The sequence below is a fragment of the Lepus europaeus genome, chromosome 16 (assembly GCF_033115175.1).
Source record: "Lepus europaeus isolate LE1 chromosome 16, mLepTim1.pri, whole genome shotgun sequence".
Classification (NCBI taxonomy): domain Eukaryota; kingdom Metazoa; phylum Chordata; class Mammalia; order Lagomorpha; family Leporidae; genus Lepus; species Lepus europaeus.
The window spans coordinates 58,343,996-58,360,579 of NC_084842.1; the positions used below are offsets into that span (position 1 = coordinate 58,343,996).

A 16,584-nucleotide genomic window follows, 5' to 3' on the forward strand; every position below is an offset into this window, starting at 1 on the left:
TAAAGTATACTGTACAAAATTATTTATCAGTATATTTCAAAAGACTCATTTTTTTTTTTTAAGCCAGCTCTGTGGTGTAGCAGGTAAAGCCACATGCCTGCCATGCAGGCATCCCATATGGGTGCCAGTTTGAGTCCTGGTTGCTCTACTTCTGACCCAGCCCCCTGCTAATGCATCTGGGAAAGAAGTGGAGGATAGCTCAAGTTCTCAGGCCCCTGCACTCATGTGACAGACCTGTAAGAAGCTCCTGGCTCCTGGCATTGGTCTGACTCAGCTCTGGTCATTGTGGCCATTTGGGGAGTAAACCAGCAGATGGAAGATCTCTCTCACTCTCTCTCCCTCTCTCTCCCTCTATCTCTGTAACTCTTTCAAATGAATAAAAGCAAATCTTTGTATAAAAAAGATGTTTAGTTTGGTGCAATTTTGGAATTAATACATATGAGAGTCTTCAAAAATTCATGAAAATGCATAATATGAAAAAAGCTATGTATAGATTTATTTTAAAAATCACTGATCTCAAAATTTTTCTGCATAAAAATAAACATCTTTTAATTATTTTTCACAAAAATTTTAATTTTTTTTTTTGGAATTTATTCTTCTGAGAGACTAATATAACAAATCAGAGAGTTCCCATTTGCTGTTTCCCTCCCCATAGGCCTAAAATGGCAGCCAGGAACTCAATCCAGGTCTCCCCCGTGGGTGACAGGGACCCAACTACTTGAGCCATCATGCCGTCTTCCAAGGTCTGTACTAGTGGGAAGCTGGAATCAGGAGCAGGAGGGGGTCAGGGAATCCAGGCACTGGGATGTGCTATGCCTGAAATGGCAGCCTAACCACTAAGCCAAATGCCTTCCCTTCTACAAATTTTTTTTTCAACTACCCTTTGTTGCAATACTCAGGGCTTACCATCTTTTTTCTTTTGTGATGTTAGTTTGTTTTATTTTTTAACTTACTATCTTTTGAGTGATTACAAAATTATATAATGTTAACAATGTAATACATTGTACTGGCTTCAGGCAGCACATATGGTAAATTTGGACTGAAACAATGTAATACATTGGATAAAAACTATGCATATACAAAACTCCATTTAATAGTACATAAATTACTTAGAGTAAGGCCCAGTGGCATGGAGGGAAAAGCCGTCATCACCTGCAGCACTGGAATCCCATATGGGCATTTGTTAGAGTCCTGGCTGCTCCACTTTTGACCCAGCTCCCTGCTAATGCACCCGGGAAAGCAGCAGAAGATGATCCAAGTCTTTGGATTTCTGTACCCACATGGGAGACTCAGATGATGCTCCTGCATCCAGGCTTATAGCCATCTGGGGAGTGAACCAGCACATGGAAGAGTCTTTCTTTTTCTGTAACTCTGCCTTTCAAATAAATAAATATATATTTTTTTAAAGTTATTGAGAGTATGAAAAACAAAAGCATCCTCCCTCTTTATTTAAATATACAAGATCAAGAAACATCAAAGTTATGAGGGAGAGTAAAATGTCACTTTTGGTCAACTAAGGACAGTCTGAAATGCATTCTTCCTGCTACTCTTAGACCTAAGGAGAAAGCAGCACTTTTCTGAAGAGCTCTCGCAAATCAGCAACTGTGGAGTCCAAGATGATTACTCCCTTGTGTTACACTTGAAAAACAATGGCAATACCTCTAGCATTTCTAAGGTCAAGTTGAAGGATTTGGAGGGGAGAGAAGAGCAAGGAAAGTCATCAAGAATCATTTAAATAAACAATCAACCATCATTTTAAACTCTGGCAGGGGTCAGCTTCAACACCTGAATTCTATTTCACGTAACTGTAGTCTCTTTTCAACTTCCTTTTCTGAAATTGTGTGTGTGCTATTGAGGTTCACTTGCTTCAATTATTTACCTTAAATTATTCACACGCTGCTGCACTGAGTTTTCCCTGGCGGTTGTTTTCCTTCAGATGAAAGAAAAGGTTCATCTTTGGTATGTTTAGAACACTTTAAAAATGAGTTCTCCCACACGCACCGGAACCACCTGGCTAACGTGTACAAATGCTATTCCGGGGTTCCACTCTCAGAGCTCCTATTCTGTAGATTTTCCAGGTGGAGACACATGTTTTTCAGGCAGTGTCCAGAGTGATCCCGAGGCCTGGGGCCCAGAGGCCATACCTTGAGAACTAGTCGACTGCGCGCCATCTGGGTATTTCTGTGGCTTTCAAAATACTAAGTTTAGAAATCTAAGGGGGGGGGGGTAGGAGGCGAAGTCGACTGGCTGTCGGAAGACACAAAAATGAGCAGCCCACGTTGCCGGGTTGCAAAAACTTCCCCTCACTTTTGTAGTTCTGTCCCTGGGGAGGAAATAAAGTTCATTTTCACCGAGTATTTAATCGTCTTTCCACCGGTTCCGTCCAGTCCCTCAGGGTGGTCCTCCCTCAAAGTCACCAAGTCATCGCCGCGGCGAAAAGGCGCGGCTCCGTCCGCCCGGCGCCCCCTCGCAGGGCCGTGGGGACGGGGGTTCGCTTCCCGCCACCCGAGCTCCGCCTCCGCTCGTCCTCCCTCAGGCGCCCCGCGCGGCGGGTCTTGGCGCCAACCGGATGGCGGCGCTGTGGGCCCCGCGCGCGGCCGCCTCAGGCCCGAGGGAGGCGGAGGCACGGCCGGCGGAGGAAGGGGAGGGAGCGAGGCGCGCGCACTGCTCTCGCGTGCTCTCGCGCCGCTCGCGTGACCGGCCGGTGTGTGCGCGAGGCGCCGGCTCCCTGGGGCACCGAGGGCCGGGCGCGCGCCGCTGCGTGGGGCGTCCGGGTCCGGGTCGGCGGCCCCGGGCCGCGCGAGGTGCGGGCGGGCTGGCCGTGGTGGTGGTGGGGGGCGTCCCGGGCGGCCACCCGCGCCTACGCTCCCGGAGGAGCCGTCTCCGAGGCTGCTCTTCCTCGGCCAGACGGAGAGCGGCAGTGTCTCCCCGCCCAGTGCACACTCGCCCCGCGTCTCCCCCCGCGGCGGCTGCTCCTCCTCGGCACCGCCAGCCCCAGCGCCGCTCCGGGGCGGGCGGGCGGCGGCGGCGGCGGGACCCGCGGAGCCGCTTTGTGTGCAGCCCGACGAGGGGCGGCGGCGCAACCACCTGACAGAGGCCCGGGCGCTCGATGCACCTTCCGCCCGCATGAGGAGGAGGTAAAGGCGGCGGTGGCTCGGCTCCCGCCCTCGGCTGGTGGAGGGAGGGGACGGAAGGGGAGACCGGAGCGCGGGGGGTGGGGGGGTAGGTGCCGCGGGTCCGAGGCCCGGCACGGCTGCCGGGAGGTGCCGGTAAGGCCTTGGCGGGGCCGGGCGGCGCCGAGGGGCCGGGGGCGTAGGAAGCCTCCGGGGTCCATCAGCCGAAGTTGAAGGAACAAAATGTGAAGTGCGGAGCCGCTTCCTGGCGTGGGGTTGCGGGTGGAAGGCGGCTGTTTTCCCCTCCCGCAGGGGTGGGGGAGCGGGACCGAGGAGGGCCGGGAGCCGGTGGGGACTGCCAGGGGCCCAAGCTCGGCCGTGCAGGAGCGTTTTGTTCCCGGGAGCCGCGGCGGCGTGTGGGTCCGGTTGGGTCCCTAGTTTTGCGGCCTAAGCCGAGCCCTATAGGCCTCGCGTCTCCTTTCCCGGAGTGGACCGGTCAGGCGGGGACTGGGCGCTTCTCCCTAGCCGAGCCGGGGGCTTTGGGGTCTTCATCGGCCTCCGGAGGCAGCCAAACTTAGGGCCTAGGAGCTCCGGGGTGGATTTCATTGTGAAAGGCGGAATGGGAAACTCCTGGCGCTGCTCGGCTTCTCCCGCGGCCAAGGCGGCTGGTGCCCGGGAGCCCCGTGGGCCCGGGGCTGGCGGCGCCGGCGCGGGTGGGGGCGGCGGGCGGGCGGCGGGATCCCCAGGCCCGGTAAGGAGCCAGCGGTGGAGCCGTGGCCGGGTCTCTGGCCTCCGGGGGAGAAAGGGCCCTTTCCCGATTAGAGATTTTTGAAATGAAAAAAAGAGGTTACAAAGTCGCCCCTTTCTCGCTGAACTTTGGTTTTCTGACCGATAGAGGCCGGTAGAGGACTGTGAGAGAAAAGTTGTCCCCCAGGATGGACTTCACCGCGCAGCCCAAGCCTGCCACTGCCCTCTGTGGCGTCGTGAGTGCCGATGGGAAGATCGCCTACCCTCCGGGGGTGAAGGAGATCACCGACAAGATCACCACCGACGAAATGATCAAGCGGCTGAAGGTAAGCCTTCCGACAGCTTGCATGGTCTGACTGCTGTGTCGAAGGGGCTTCCTCCTCTGGCTGTGGCGCTCTTAGTTTCACCTTCCAAGATGTTTTAGATATCCTATCGTCTTCTCCCTTACGCGCTCTGAGAGGTGTTGCTCTGTCTTGGCTTCATCTTTGAATGAGTTCTGTAGGGACATAACCATAATAGGAAATTAAAAAGGAGTGTGATTTTTTTAAAAAAATTTTTTTTTGACAGAGTGGACAGTGTGTGAGAGAGAGAGAGAGAGAGAGAGAAAGTTCTTCCTTTTGCCGTGGGTTCACCCTCCAATGGCCGCTGCGGCCGGCGCATCGTGCTGATCTGAAGCCAGGAGCCAGGTGCTTCTCCTGGTCTCCCTTGCGGGTGCAGGGCCCAAGCACTTGGGCCATCCTCCACTGCCTTCCCGGGCCATAGCAGAGAGCTGGCCTGGAAGAGGGGCAACCCGGACAGAATCTGGTGCCCCAACCGGGACTAGAACCTGGTGTGCCGGCGCCGCAAGGCGGAGGATTAGCCTATTGAGCCACGGCGCTGGCCCGGAGTGTAATTTTTTTTAAAGTCTGTTTTTCAAGCATAAGAATACTGTTCACAGTGGCTTGCAACCTTAAATGTTAGCAATAATTTGCTTAGGAAGGTTACTGTTTTCATCAGCTTCTGAAGGGACTGATTTAAGCACAAGAAGCTGTTTTTTAAAAATTATCACAATTTTTGAATATCCAGAAATTTCTTTGTATATAGTGTGGTGCAACTTTGCCAGAAGTGCTGACTTAAGAATGCATGATTGAAGTGAGGTGATGATTTTAGTTCATGTATACAGAGAAGTTAAAGTATTGTGGCTCTTTGTAAGAATTTTTTATTTATTTACTTGACAGGCAGAGAGCGTGAGCCCATGTGCTCCCATCTGTTGGTTCACTCTCCAGTAGGGAAAGCCTGGAGACAGTGAGTCCAATTAGGAAATTGTTAACAGTCTGGGGAAGGATGTTTGAATACAGAAGTAGGGTGATGATAGTGGGGAGAGAGGCAGAGGAGTGCTTAAGGAGACATTTCAGAGTATGGATCGGATTTGATGGGAGGTAAGGGAAGAAATAACCTCTCTACCTTGGGCAATGTGTTAAAATGTGTTTTTAGGGAATGATGTTGCCCCTTTGTTCTTGGAGCTTAGTATAATGCTTAGTAAATGGGTACAATGTGTTCTAACTTACTCCTGTAGTTTAGTTTAAGAAATTTAATGAGATTCTATACTTTGTTGCCTCTTTGGAAGGAATGACAGTTCATTTCATTAAAACAAATCTTGATACTAAACATTATACATGAATTGAGGTTTTGAATTGATGCTTCCTAAAGTTATGAAATATAAAGATGTTGAGAAAAATTTATGAATCTTTAATTTAAAAAAATATTTTGATTATTTGGAAGGCAAAGTTAAAGAGAGAGGGGGAGAGATAGGGAGAGACAGTTCTTCCATCCACTGGTTCACTTCCCAGATGGCCACAACTGCCCCACCCAGCCTGGAGCTTCATTTGGGTCTCCCATTAAGCTGCAGGGGCCTAAGCAGTTGGGCCACCTTCCACTGGTCTCCCAGGCACATTAGTAGGGAGCTGTATTGGAAGTGGAGCAGCCAGGCTCCAGTCAGTACCCATATGGTATGCTGGTGCTGCAGGTGGTGGCTTAACCCATTATACCACAATGCCAGCCCCAAATCTTTCATTAAAAATTTTTTTTAAAAATTTTATTTTTTATTTGAAAGGGAGAGTTACTGAGAGAAAAAAAGAGAGCGACAGAAAAAAAAGATCTATCTGTTGATTCAATCCCCAGATGGCCACAATGGCTGGTGCTGGTCCAGGACAAAGCCAGGAGCCAGAAACTTCTTCCAGGTTTCCTACATGGATGCAGGGGCCCAAGCATCTGGGCCATGTGCTGTTGCTTTCTCAAGCATGTTAGCAGGGAGCTGGATCAGAAGTGGAGTAGCTGGGACTTGAACCAGCACCCATATGGGAAGGTGGCATCGCAGGCAGCAGCTTAGCCCACTATGTAACAACACCAGCCCTGAATCTTAATTTCTTTTTTTAAAAAAATTTATTTATTTATTTGAGAGGTAAAGGTACAGACAGTTAGAGGGAGAGACAGAGAGAAAGCTCCTCCTTCCATTGGTTCACTCCCCAAATGACTGCAATGGCTGGAGCTATGCCAATCCAAAGCCAGGAGCCAGGTGCTTCTCCCATGTGGGTGCAGGGGCCCAAGCACTTGGGCCATCTTCTACTGCTTTACGCCCATATGGGATGCTGGTGCTGTAGGCAGAAGATTAACCTACTGCACCACGGCACCAGCCTTGAATCTTAATTTCTTTTATTTATTTATTTATTTATTTATTTATTTATTTTTTGACAGGCAGAGTGGACAGAGAGAGAGACAGAGAGAAAGGTCTTCCTTTACTTTTGGTTCACCCTCCAATGGCCGCTGTGGCCGGCGCACCGCGCTGATCCAAAGCCAGGAGCTAGGTGCTTCTCCTGGTCTCCCATGCAGGTGCAGGGCCCAAGGATTTGGGCCATCCTCCACTGCACTCCTGGACCACAGCAGAGAGTTGGACTGGAAGAGGGGCAACCGGGACAGAATCTGGTGCCCCCACCAGGACTAGAACCCTGTGTGCCGGTGCCGCAAGGCGGAGGATTAGCCTATTGAGCCACGGCGCTGGCCGAATCTTAATTTCTAAATTAAGAATATTGAAAGCTTTTCTTAAAAAATATTTATTTGAAAGGCAGAGTTGGAGACACAGAGAGATCCTTCCACTGGCTCACTCCCCAAATGGCAGCAATAGCTGGGACTGGACCAGACCAAAATCAGGAGCCTAGAAACTCCATCCAGGTCTCCTATGTGGGTGCAGGGGTCCAAGCACTTGGGCCATCTTCCACTGCTTTTCCAGGCACTGTAGCAGGCATCTAGATTAGAAGTAGAACAGCTGGGACTCCAATATGGGATGCTGGAGAGACAGCCCTCAAAGCCAGCCCTAAAAGCTTGAATTTCCTTAGAAAAATGGAAAGTTCATTTTATTTAAATTTATTTAAATTTCCATTTCAAAATAGATTAAATATCAGAAGTGCTGTTAAGTATAAGTGGACATATAACCATACCTCTAGTACGGGTTGCCAGATATGGGATTCCTGCATTGCAGGCTCTACAATGCAAGCCCCTAAAAGCAGAACAATAGAAGGAGGGTGAAAGATACAAGTCCACTTACTGCCTTCCAGGTGCATTGGGAATCTGGACTAGAAGGCAGAGGCAAGACTCGATCCTGGGCTCTCCAGTGTGATGGAATGTGGGTATCCCAAGTGGTGGCTTACCTACCCCACTGTGCAACAACGCCCAATGCAAGGAATATTAATTTTGAAAATGACAGGTAATTTGAAAAAAATTTTAATTACAATTGAGTACTTACCCTGAACTTGCATCTCAGAGATAATAATGTAGATACTAAGAATTTCGTAGCTAAAAGATAGTTTACAGGTTATTTGGTTTTCTAATTTTCTAGATGAAGAAACTGAGCCTTTGAGGGATTATGAACAACCCTAGTCATATAAAGCTGAAAATTGTCATTAACTTTTTAAAAAAGATTTATTTATTTGAAAGGCAGAGTTACAGAGTAGCAGAGGCAGAGAGAGAGAGGGAGAGAGAGGTCTTCCGTCCACTGGTTCACTCCCCAGATGGCTGCAACAGCCGGAGCTGTGCCAATCTGAAGCCAAGAGCTAGGAGCTTCTTCCAGGTCTCCCAAGCGGGTGCAGGAGCCCAAGGACTTAGGCCATCTTCTGCTGCCTTCCCAGGCCACTGCAAAGAGCTGGATTGGAAGTGGAGTAGCCGGTACTTGAACCAGTACCCATATGGGATGTCAGCATGGTAGATGACAGCTTTACCAGCCATGCCACAGCACTGCCCCTGTCATTAACTTCTATTACTCAGATAATATAAGTTGGCAAATTAAAAAGTCATACTAAAATTAGTTAGCTAATTTAAAGGATACCAAATAGTTTAGTACCACTGTTATGTTAAGCACCACAAATAGCCATATTTCCGTATAGTTGCGGCTTCTGTAGGAGTCGTGTCTGATAAGTATAAGCAGATAGAGAGCTCTGATCTGCTGGCTCATTGAGAGACTAAAGGTAGGAACCAGGAACTTGTCAATCTAGGTCTTCTATGTGGAGACAGAATCCAATTACTTGAGCCATTACTGACTTCCAGGATCTGCATTATCAGTAAGTTGGAATCAGGAGCTAGAGATCAATCCTTGGTACTCTAATGTGGGCTATGAGCATCTTAACCATAAGGCCAAATGCCTCCCCTGAAAAGTTATTTGTTTTAGAGAGACAGAGCTCCTATCCACTGTTTCACTTCCCAAAAACCCACAACAGCAAGGGGGCCAAAGGTGTGAGCTGGGAACTTAATCCAGGTCTTCTATTTGGGTAATAGGAGCCCAATTACTTAAGCCATCACCACTGCCTGCCCTTCTCCCCGCCCCACCTCTTCCTTTCTCTTTCTTTAAGGATGTTTTATTTATAAGGCAGAGTTACAGGAGGGGAGAGAGAGAGAGAGACAGAGAGAGCTCTTCCATCTAGTAGTTGACTCCCCAAATGGCTGCAACTACTGGAGCTGGGCCATTCCAAAGCCAGGAGCCAGGAGCGTCATCCAGGTCTCCCTTGTGGATGCAGGGGCCCAAGCACTTGGGCTATCCTCCCCTGATTTCCTAGGTGCATTATCAGGGAGTTGGATCAGAAATGGAGCAGCCGGGACTTGAACCATGCCCATATGGGATCTTGGTGCTACAGAAGGTGGCTTAACCTCTGCACTGCAGGGCTGGCCCCAATCACTACTTCCTCTCAAGGTCTGCATTAATTAGGTGTCAGGATAGTTTGATATGGAATACAGATACTTTACTTGGCATCTTAACTGTTAGGCAAGATGCCTGTTCCACAGCAAACTTTATTTTTAAAGGTTTATTTTTTATTTGAAAGAGAGAACGGTTGGGGGGGGAGGAGCGGAGAGTGGGAGAGAGGAAGAGAGGTCTTCCATTCTCTGGCTCACTCCTCCATTGGCCGCAACAGCCAGAGCTCCGCCAATCTGAAGCCAGGAGCCAGGAGCAGCTTCCTTGTCTCCCACACCGGTGCAGGGGCCCAAGGACTTGGGCCATCCTCTGCTGCTTTCCCAGGCCACAGCAGAGAGCCAGATTGGAAGTGGAGCAGTCGGGACTTGAACTGGTGTCCATATAGGATACTGGCACTGCAGGTGGCAGCTTTACCTGCTATGCCACAGTGTCAAACCCACAAAAAGAACTTTTAAAAAAGTTTGGGGCCGATATCCTATATGGGCGCCAGTTCAAGTCCAAGCTGCTCCACTTCCGATCTGGCTCTCTCTTCTGTGGCCTGGGAAAGCAGTAGAAGATGGCTTAAGTCCTTGGGCCCCTGCACACATGTGGGAGACCAGGAAGAAGCTCCTGGCTTTGGATTGACGGAGCTCTGGCCATTGTGGCCATCTCGGGAGTGAACCAGTGGATGGAAGACCTCTCTCTCTTTCTGCCTCTGCCTCTCGTAACTCTGCCTTTGAAATTAATAAATCTTAAAAATAGTTCTTTTTGTGTGTGATAAAATATGCATTAGAATACTTATCATTTTGTTTTGTTTTTTTTTTTGTTTTGTTTTGTTTTTTAATTTTTGACAGGCAGAGTGGACAGTGAGAGAGAGACAGAGAGAAAGGTCTTCCTTTTGCCATTGGTTCACCCTCCAATGGCCGCCGCGGTAGCGCGCTGCGGCCGGCGCACCGCGCTGATCCGATGGCAGGAGCCAGGTGCTTCTCCTGGTCTCCCATGTGGGTGCAGGGCCCAAGCACTTGGGCCATCCTCCACTGCACTCTCGGGCCATAGCAGAGAGCTGGCCTGGAAGAGGGGCAACCGGGACAGGATCGGTGCCCCGACCGGGACTAGAACCCGGTGTGCCGGCGCTGCAAGGCGGAGGATTAGCCTAGTGAGCCGCGGCGCCGGCCAGAATACTTATCATTTTAGTCATTTATCTTAATCATGTTTATACAATTCTGTAACATTAAGTACATTCACATTGTTTTACAACATCACAACGATCCATCTCTAGCACTTCATTTTTTAAAATTGAAACCCTATTCCTATAAAATACTGACTTCCCATTCCTTCCCTCCTTAGCTACTGGCAGCCACTATTTTACTTTTTGTCTCTATGAATTTGTTCTCAAATAAGTGAAATCATGCAGTATTTTTCCTTTTATGATGTTTTTTTTTTCACTTAATTTGATAGTTCATTTGATAGTTTGATAGTTAATTTGATATCTATGTTGTAGCAGAATTTCCTTCCTTTTTAAGGCTGAGTGATAGTTCATCAGATATATATACCTCATTTTGTTTCTCTAGTCATCCTTCAGTGGATACTCATGTTTTGGCTCTTATGAGCAACTTTTCTTACCTCATAGTTTTGTGGATCAGGAATTAAGGTGGGATTTAGCTCACAACAAAATCACGTGGCTGCTGTATTCATTCATTCATTCATTCATTGGTATTTAGCAGGTGACTAGGTTGGTCTAGACTTTAGGATCCACATGGCTTCACTTTAACATTTGGTGCCCTGCTGGCAACAGTTAGAGGGCTGGACTCAGCTGGTCTCTTTTTCCTGTCTTAGGATATAGTCTTAGGGCTTCTCCATGGTCTCTGTGGAGAAGGGCTCTGAGATACTATAGAGGAAGTTGTCAAGTACTTAGCCCAGAATTGACAGTGTCACATCTAATTACTGTATTGGTTAAAGCCTGGGCCACATTCAAAGGGAGAAAATATTGACCCTACTTCTCAGTGGAAGAGGTTGGAAAAAGTTTATAGCTATCTTTAATCTGCCATAGGAGTTCTTAGAACAAGTCATACTGTATATGTAATTTGTAGTTAGACTCATAAATTTGAAAAGGATTTGATTTTTTAAAAATTATATGTGCAACCAACTTGATCTGTAAAACTTTGAGGGCCGGCGCTGTGGCATAGCAGGTAAGGCTGCCGTCTGCAGTGCCGGCACCCCATATGGACACTGGTTCAGGTCCTGGCTGCTTCACTTCCAATCTGGCTCTCTGCAATGGCTTGGGGAAAGTGCTTGGGCCCTTACACACTCTTGGGGGAGACCCGGAAGAAGCTCCTGGCTCCTGGTTTTGGATCGGCCCAGCCCTGGCCGATGTGGCCATTTGGAGAGAGAACCAGGGGATGGAAGACCTCTGTCTCTGCCTCTCTGTAACTCTGCCTTTCAAATAAATTAATTAAAAAAAAAATTTCGTAAAATTTTAAAGAAAATTTGAAGGGTTTTTTTAGTTAGGGGAAATTATGACTTAAAATCTTTTTTTTTTTCCTCTACTCAAGTTCTAATAAAGGATTACATGCATTCATTATGACAGCATGGATGAATCTGGTGGATGTTATGTTAAATGAAATAAACCAGACACAGAAAGACAGATTACCATATGATTTCATTCATGTGGAGCCTGAAAAAGTTGATATAGCAGCTGGGAGTAGATTAGAGGTTACTAGTGTTTGGAGTGGGTAAAGGAGGGAGGGATATAGTGTACAATATTATAGTTAGATAGGAGGAATCAGCTCTGATATTTTTTTGCATAGTAGGATGACAAGTATCATTTCAAGGGAGGAATTTGGATATTCTAACAATTATAGATGTTTAAGGTTATGGATATGTAAATTATCCAGATTCTATCATACACAATGTATTGAAATATATTGTACCCTTAAAATATGTACATTTGGTTTTTTTAAATATTTACTTATTGAAAGGCAGAAAGAGAAATCTATCCTCTGGGTCTTCCATATGGGTGGTAGGGATTCAACCATTGAAGCCATCAGCTGCTGCCTCCCAGGGTATGCATTAGCAGGAAACTGGAATCAGGAGCAGAGCCTGGACTTGAATCCAGAAACTCTGAGATAGGGTAAGTGAATGTCTTAACTACTGTGCCAAGCAGCTGCATCAATGTATACAATTAAGTCTCAATCAAAAATGGAATGAAGGGGTCAGCACTGTGGCATAGTAGGTTTAAGTCTCCGTGTATGGCACTGGCATCCCATATGGGTGCTGGTTAAAGTCCCAGCTGCTTCACTTCTGATCTAGCTCCCTGCTAATGGCCTGAGAAAGCAGTGAGAGATTGGGCTTGGGCTGGTGCATCCACATGGGAGACCTGGAAGAAGCTCCTGGCTTTGGAATGGTCCAGCTTCAGCCATTGTGGCCATTTTGGGGGCGAACCAGCGAATGGAAGACTGCTCTCTATGTCTCTCCCCCTCTCTGTCTTCAACTGTCTCTCAAATGAATAAATAACCCTTAAAAAATGTAATAAAGGGCTGGGCATTGTGGTTCAGTGAGTTAAACTGCCATTTGGAATGCATGTGTTCTATATCAGTGCCAGTTTGAATGCTGGTATCTCTGCTTCTGATCCAACTTCCTGCTAATGCATCCTGAGAGACAGCAGATGATGGCTCAAGTGTGTGGATCCCTGCTGTCCACATGGGAGACCCAGATTGGGTTTCAGGCTCCTGGCTTCAGCCTGGCCAAGCCCAGTCTGTTGAAAACATTTGGGAAGTGAACCAGTAGATGGAAGATGAATCAATCAGTCTCAGCTCTCTGTCTTTAAAAGAAATAAAGTGGCTGGCGCCGCGGCTCACTAGGCTAATCCTCCGCCTTGCGGCGCCGGCACACCGGGTTCTAGTCCCGGTCGGGACACCGATCCTGTCCCGGTTGCCCCTCTTCCAGGCCAGCTCTCTGCTATGGCCCGAGAGTGCAGTGGAGGATGGCCCAAGTGCTTGGGCCCTGCACCCACATGGGAGACCAGGAGAAGCACCTGGCTCCTGCCATCGGATCAGCGCGGTGCGCCAGCCGCAGCGCGCCAACCGCGGCGGCCATTGGAGAGTGAACCAACGGCAAAAGGAAGACCTTTCTCTCTGTCTCTCTCTCACTGTCCACTCTGCCTGTCAAAAAATAAAAAATAAAATTAAAAAAAAAAAAAAGAAATAAAGTAATTTATGGGGATGGTACTATGGCATGTGGGTTAAACCTCTACCGGCAGAACTGGCATCCCTTATGGGCACCAGTTCTAGTACTGGCTGCTCCTCTTTTTTTTTTTTTTGGACAGGCAGAGTAGATAGTGAGAGAGAAAGACAGAGAGAAAGGTCTTCCTTTACTTTTGGTTCACCCTCCAATGGCCACTGCGGCCGGCGCACTGCACTGATTCGAAGCCAGGAGCCAGGTACTTCTCCTGGTCTCCCATGCGGGTGCAGGGCTCAAGGACTTGGGCCATCCTCCACTGCACTCCCGGGCCACAGCAGAGAGCTGGACTGGAAGAGGAGCAACCGGGACAGAATCCGGCGCCCCAACAGGGACTAGAACATGGTGTGCCGGTGCCGCAGTTGGAGGATTAGCCTATTGAGCCGCAGCGCCTCCTCTTCTGATCCAGCTCTCTGCTGTGGCCTGGGAAAGCAGTGAAAGATGGCCCAAGTGCTTGGGCCCTTGCACCCTTATAGGAGACTGGAAGAAGGTCCTGACTCCTGGCTTTGAATCAGCTCAGCTCCAGCCATTGCAGCCATTTGGAGAGTGAACCAGTGGATGGAATACCTCTCTCTGTAACTCTACCTCTCAAATAAATAATAAAATTCTTTTTAAAAAATAAATTATTTCAAATAATTTATTTGAGAGTGGAAGTCACAAAGAGAATCTTCCATCCGCTGGTTCACTCCCTAGATGGCCCCAACAGCCAAGATCAGGACAGACTGAAACCATGAACCAGGAGCTTCATCCAGCTAGGTAATCTGCTTTTCTCAGTCCTTTAGCAGGGAACTGAATTGGATGTGGAGCACCTGGGACTTGAGTCACTGTCCATATGGGATGCCAGTGTCACAGGAGGCTGCTGCTTTACCCACTGTGCCACAGCACTGACCCCTAAAACAATATTTTAAAAAGATTTATTTATTTATTTGAAAGTCAGAGTTGCACAGAGAGAGGAAGAGACAGAATCTTCCATCCATTGACTCACTCCCTCAACATGGCCAGGGCTGTGCCAGGTTGAAGCCAAGGTTCAGGAGCTTCTTCCAGATCTCCTACATGGATTCATGGACCAAAGCTCTTAGGCCATCATCTGCTGCTTTCCCAGGCACATTAGCAGGGAGCTGGATCCAAAGTGGAACAACTGGGTCTTGAACCAGCCCCCATATGAGATGTCGGCATTGCAGGCAGCAACTTCACCTGCTATGCCATGCCGCCATCCCTGCAAAAAAACAAATTTTAAAGACAACACAAGAAGTTTCTAGGGGCTGGTTTTTAGCTTAATGGTTAACACACCTGCATTCTGATTGTAGTCCTTAGGTTTGAGCTTTGTCTCTGCTCTTGATTCTAGTTTCATGCTCATGCAGACCCTGAAAGGCAGCAAGGATGTTGTCTCGCATGGTTGGGTATCTGCCATTCTTGTGGAGACCAGAATTGAGTTTTCCAGCTCCTGACTTGGCCTGGCCCAGACCAGCTTCACTCCCTCTCCCTCCCATTCCCCTTGTAGGTATTTGGAGAGTAACCAGTGGATGGGAATGTACTTATTCTTTTGCTACTGCTCTCTCTCTCTCTCTCTCTGACTCTTAAATAACTTTTTTTTAAAAATTTTATTTATTTATTTATTTATTTTTATTTTTTGACAGGCAGAGTAGACAGTGAGAGACAGAGAGAAAGATCTTCCTTTTGCCGTTGGTTCACCCTCCAATGGCTGCTGCGGTTGGCGCGCTGCGGCCGGCGCACCGCGCTGACCTGATGGCTGGAGCCAGGTGCTTCTCCTGGTCTCCCATGGGGTGCAGGGCCCAAGGACTTGGACCATCCTCCACTGTACTCCCTGGCCACAGCAGAGAGCTGGCCTGGAAGAGGGGCAACCGGGACAGGATCGGTGCCCCAACCGGGACTAGAACCCGGTGTGCCGGCGCCGCAAGGCGGAGGATTAGCCTAGTGAGCCGTGGCGCCGGCCTTAAATAACTTTTTTACAGGAGTTTCCAGACCACTGTTATAATAGAAATTTTAACACAAGGCCAGCGCAGTGGCTCAACAGGCTAATCCTCTGCCTAGCGGCGCTGGCACACCAGGTTCTAGTCCCGGTCAGGGCACCGGATTCTGTCCCGGTTGCCCCTCTTCCAGGCCAGCTCTCTGCTATGGCCCGGGAAGGCAGTGGAGGATGGCCCAAGTGCTTGGGCCCTGCACCCCATGGGAGACCAGGAGAAGCACCTGGCTCCTGGCTTGGGATCAGCCGTGGTGCGCCGGCTGCAGTGGCCATTGGAGGGTGAACCAATGGCAAAGGAAGACCTTTCTCTCTGTCTCTCTCTCTCTCACTGTCCACTCTGCCTGTCAAAAAAAAAAAAAAAAAGAAAAAACAGCTTACTTATAAAAAAAGAAAAAAAAAGAAATTTTAACACAGACATAATGAAGAAATTTACTAAATTTCTTCCCCTTTTTGTTGGCATTTGGTCTTTTATATCAATTCAGAGCTTCATAACTGGTACTTCTGCACACTTAGAGGTGTGCCTAGATTTGGAGTCCTTCAGCCCTTGGAAGTTACACATATTATGTCATTTTTTGTATTTGTGTATTAATGCAATATTTAAAAAGTAGGAGCTGCTGTATATATGTATTATTTTCCATGTTATAAACATGTTACACTGTTGTTGGTGCTTGTAAAGCCAGTCCTTAAATAGCATTAGTCCATTAAGGGAAACTGGGCTTGTACTGAGAATAACATTGGAATGGATTTCCACTTACATGAAGAATACTTGAGATGATCACATTACAATTTATAACTTAAGTGGCAATTATGTGGTAGGATTCCATTTGTTTCTTTGGATTAAGAAATGACTACGATTTTTGATAGTCAAATGTTTCCTAAAGTGACAATAGGGCTGATATTTCAAGGCTCAGATTTCGGTAGGCAATGATCATAAACATTACATATAGATGAATAGCAAGGACAAAGACTGAGAGGCAGAAACATGCTTGGTGTTTTCAGAGAAAAATTCATAGAACAGTTTTACCAGAGCTGAAGTAACTGAAGAAAGTTTTGGGAGATTAAAGGAGGAAAGTACCTGTGAAATTGTTGAAGTTTTCAGTGCAAAAAATTTGAATTAGAAATAAAATCTCAGGCATCGGAGTTGTGGAAAGTTTTGCGTAATTAACAAAGCTAAGTAACCAAGTAGTTTTTTAGGCACATGAACACCACCCTTTCTCTTTGTGGATAGTTTGTGGAGTCTTTTTTATCCTCTTATCCAAACAGAGAGCATCATTATTTAAATAGTAGTCCATTTCTAACTAAGTCTGTTA

At 47.7% G+C, this 16,584-nt stretch overlaps 1 protein-coding gene across 3 annotated transcripts in view; it reads left to right on the plus strand.

Moving 5' to 3' along the window:
• The first annotated feature begins 3,046 nt into the window (after positions 1-3,046).
• PDS5A (PDS5 cohesin associated factor A) overlaps positions 3,047-16,584 on the plus strand; it is a 137,557-nt gene continuing 124,019 nt past the window's right edge. For 2 of the 3 annotated variants that reach the window (XM_062212635.1, XM_062212637.1), the window contains exons 1-2: positions 3,251-3,269; positions 4,009-4,186. In XM_062212635.1, coding sequence (XP_062068619.1) covers positions 4,049-4,186 — 138 coding nt within the window. In that variant the 5' untranslated portion in view covers positions 3,251-3,269; positions 4,009-4,048. Of the gene's footprint in view, positions 3,138-3,250; positions 3,270-4,008; positions 4,187-16,584 lie in introns of those variants that run through there. The other variant, XM_062212636.1, reaches the window with a different exon arrangement.